At 39.6% G+C, this 2,911-nt stretch overlaps 1 protein-coding gene across 1 annotated transcript; it reads right to left on the minus strand.

The window, feature by feature from the left end:
* Positions 1 to 2,323: 2,323 nt before the first annotated feature.
* Positions 2,324 to 2,908, minus strand: LOC102825490 (olfactory receptor 5L1-like). Its single transcript, XM_006877780.1, has one exon. It carries the CDS (start codon positions 2,906 to 2,908, stop codon positions 2,324 to 2,326), a length of 585 nt encoding a protein of 194 aa, XP_006877842.1.
* Between the last annotated feature and the right edge of the window lie 3 nt (positions 2,909 to 2,911).

A 2,911-nucleotide genomic window follows, 5' to 3' on the forward strand; every position in this document is an offset into this window, starting at 1 on the left:
CTGACAATATGTCTGAAGTATGACAATATGTCTGAAGTATGAGAGACAAAGTTTGGCCATCTTGGCCTCCAAGGAGCACTCTGGCTGCACTTCTTGCAAAACAGATCAGTTGGTTCTGTTGACAGAACATGGCACTTTCAATATTCTCCTCCAACACCATAACTCAAAAGCATCAATTCTTCTACCATCTTCCTTTTTCACTATCCAGCTTTTACATTCATATGAGATTACTGAAAATACTATGGCTTGGGTCAGGTGCACCTTAGTCCTCAAGCTGACATCTTTGCTCTTCAACACTTTAAAAAGGTCTTGTGCAGCACATTTGCCTAATGCACTACGTCGTTTGATTTCTTGACTGCTGCTTCTGTGAGACCTAAAGAAAAGACTCCATTTTGTACATTGGCCTGAACCCATCCTACTGCTCCAGGAATGTGCCAAATCAGCTTGTGTTGCATTAGAATAGCCCTTCACCCCTAGCAACAGCAAGAGTAGATAAGCGGAGCCAACAACTCAAGGCCCGATGATATATGTCTTCCTTTACCTTAACCCAGCAGCTCAGGCTACCAGTAATGACCAATCAGACTGTAACACTCCATACCTTGTGAAATGTAAACCAATCCTGGAGTAGCTAAGCTGAAGACCCCTGAGCCTGCTTGTAACCTCTATAAAAATCCCACCAACCAGGAGATCGGGATCGGCTCCATCCCTAGTCTGCTGTGTCAGATGCGGATGGAGTCCGAGCTTGAGCTTTAATAAACAACCCTTGTGTTTTTGAATCGGTATCAGCTCCTTGGTGGTCTTTGGGGACCCCAAAATCTGGGCATAACACTTCCATGAGTGTTGCTAGTTGATCCAAGGAGAATGAAGTCTTTGACAACTTCAATCTTTTCTTCATTGATAAGATTTTTGTTTATTCATCCAATGGTGAGGATTTTGGTTTTGTTGACATTGAGATGTAATCCATACTGAAGGCTGTGCTCTTTGATCTTCATCAGTAAATACTTTAAGTCCTCTTCACTTTCAGCAAGCAAGGTTGTATCATCTGCATATCACATGTTGTTATTGAGTCTTCCTCCAATCCTGATGCCATATTTTTCTTCATACAACACAGCTGCTAAGATTATTTGCTCAGCATATAGGTTGGATAAATATGGTGAAAGAAGTAAGTGTTACCACTTACTTTTCCTTAAATTATATTTATATTATTTCATATTTACACTGTTCAATAGTCTCAGTAGTAAATGGTACCACATGAGGATGTGTCCAGGAGCCCTAGTAGTATGTTAAAAGTGTTTGGCTGTCAACCAAAATGCGAGTTATTCAAACCCACCAGCTCCTTCATGTAGCAGTCAGCTTCCATAAAGATTAACAATCTTGAAAACCCTATGAACTGTTGCTCTGTTCTCTAGCATTACTAAAGGACTTTGGCAGTATAATTGGTTCCTCACTGAGCTGCTAACTGCAACATCAGCAGTTTGAATCTACCAGAAAGTACAAGGGAGAAAGATGAGGCTTTCTTCTCCCACAAACAGTTACAGTCTCAGAAACTCAACATAAGGTTGCTAGATTCGAATAGATTCCATAGCACATAACCACTACCACCACCATAGGGTCACTATCTGTAGAAATCAACTTGATGGCAGTGGGCTTGATGATTCACAACAAAAGAGTCAGACATTGCTCTGCTGTGAATCATATGTCCATAGATTAATTTTTGGAATTAGATTGCTAGACCTTTCTTTATAGTCTATCTTAGTCTTGAAACATTATTAAAACCTGTGTGTGATGACTCACCTTGCTGGTATTTTCATTACTTGTGGAATATTTTCCAGCATCACAGTAATATACAAGCTACCACAGTACTATTGATTCTTTGCCTATCTATAATTTCACTAACAATCCTAGGAAGTAATTACTAACATTTTGCAACTACAACAATAGGAATAGGATTCAATTTTGAAGAGAATCATAGTTTCAATTATGGATACAAAAAAGATTGTCACGAATTTTTCATTAGGTTTTTGAAGTTTTTACAGAAAATTAAATGTCTATTTCTTAACAGTATGACTCCAATATCTAATTCAGTCTTTAATATATTAAAGAAGAGCAAATAAATGGGTTAGTCTTATATTTTTCTTTTAATACTCATATACCCAGTCCTTTTGCTAACTGGAAAAGCACAGATATGTATGAATCAAAAACAATTATTCCAAACCACCTTGTTCCTTACGAAGTTAACTAATCTAACACGATAGCCCACTACTCACCCACTCAGCCACCACCTTCCACTGTGGAAACACGAGTTCTGCTAAGAAAGTTTCCTCTAAACAAATATTTTGAGGCCCATCATTTTCCTGAGAGCTTGTTTCACATCCTTGTTTCTCAGGCTGTAAATCAGGGGGTTCAGCATGGGAATCACCACAGTGTAGAACACCGCAGCTACCTTGTCTGTGTCTGGACTGTTGCCAGAGTTGGGCCGACAGTAATTGAAAAGAATTGTTCCATGGAAGACAACAATGGCTGTGAAGTGGGATGCACAGGTGGAAAAAGCTTTTCGCCTTCCCTCTGCAGAGCGCATCCTCAGGATGGTGATGAGAATAAACATGTAGGAAGTAAAAATGACTACAATGGTGATGATCTCATTGAATGTGGCTACAATGTACACGATCAGTTCATTCACAGACACATCAGAGCAGGCAAGTGATAAGATAGGAGGTAGATCACATAGGAAGTGGTTAATCACATTTGAATGATAGGATGGTATTTCAAAAACTAAACACATGTGAATAAGAGAACACACAGTTCCACATAGGTAGCAGCCAGAAACCAGGCCCACACAGAGTTTCTGGGACATGATGACCATATATAGAAGAGGGTTGCAGATGGCCACAAAGCGGTCATAGGCCATCAC

The sequence above is a fragment of the Chrysochloris asiatica genome, unplaced genomic scaffold (assembly GCF_000296735.1).
Source record: "Chrysochloris asiatica unplaced genomic scaffold, ChrAsi1.0 scaffold00597, whole genome shotgun sequence".
Classification (NCBI taxonomy): domain Eukaryota; kingdom Metazoa; phylum Chordata; class Mammalia; order Afrosoricida; family Chrysochloridae; genus Chrysochloris; species Chrysochloris asiatica.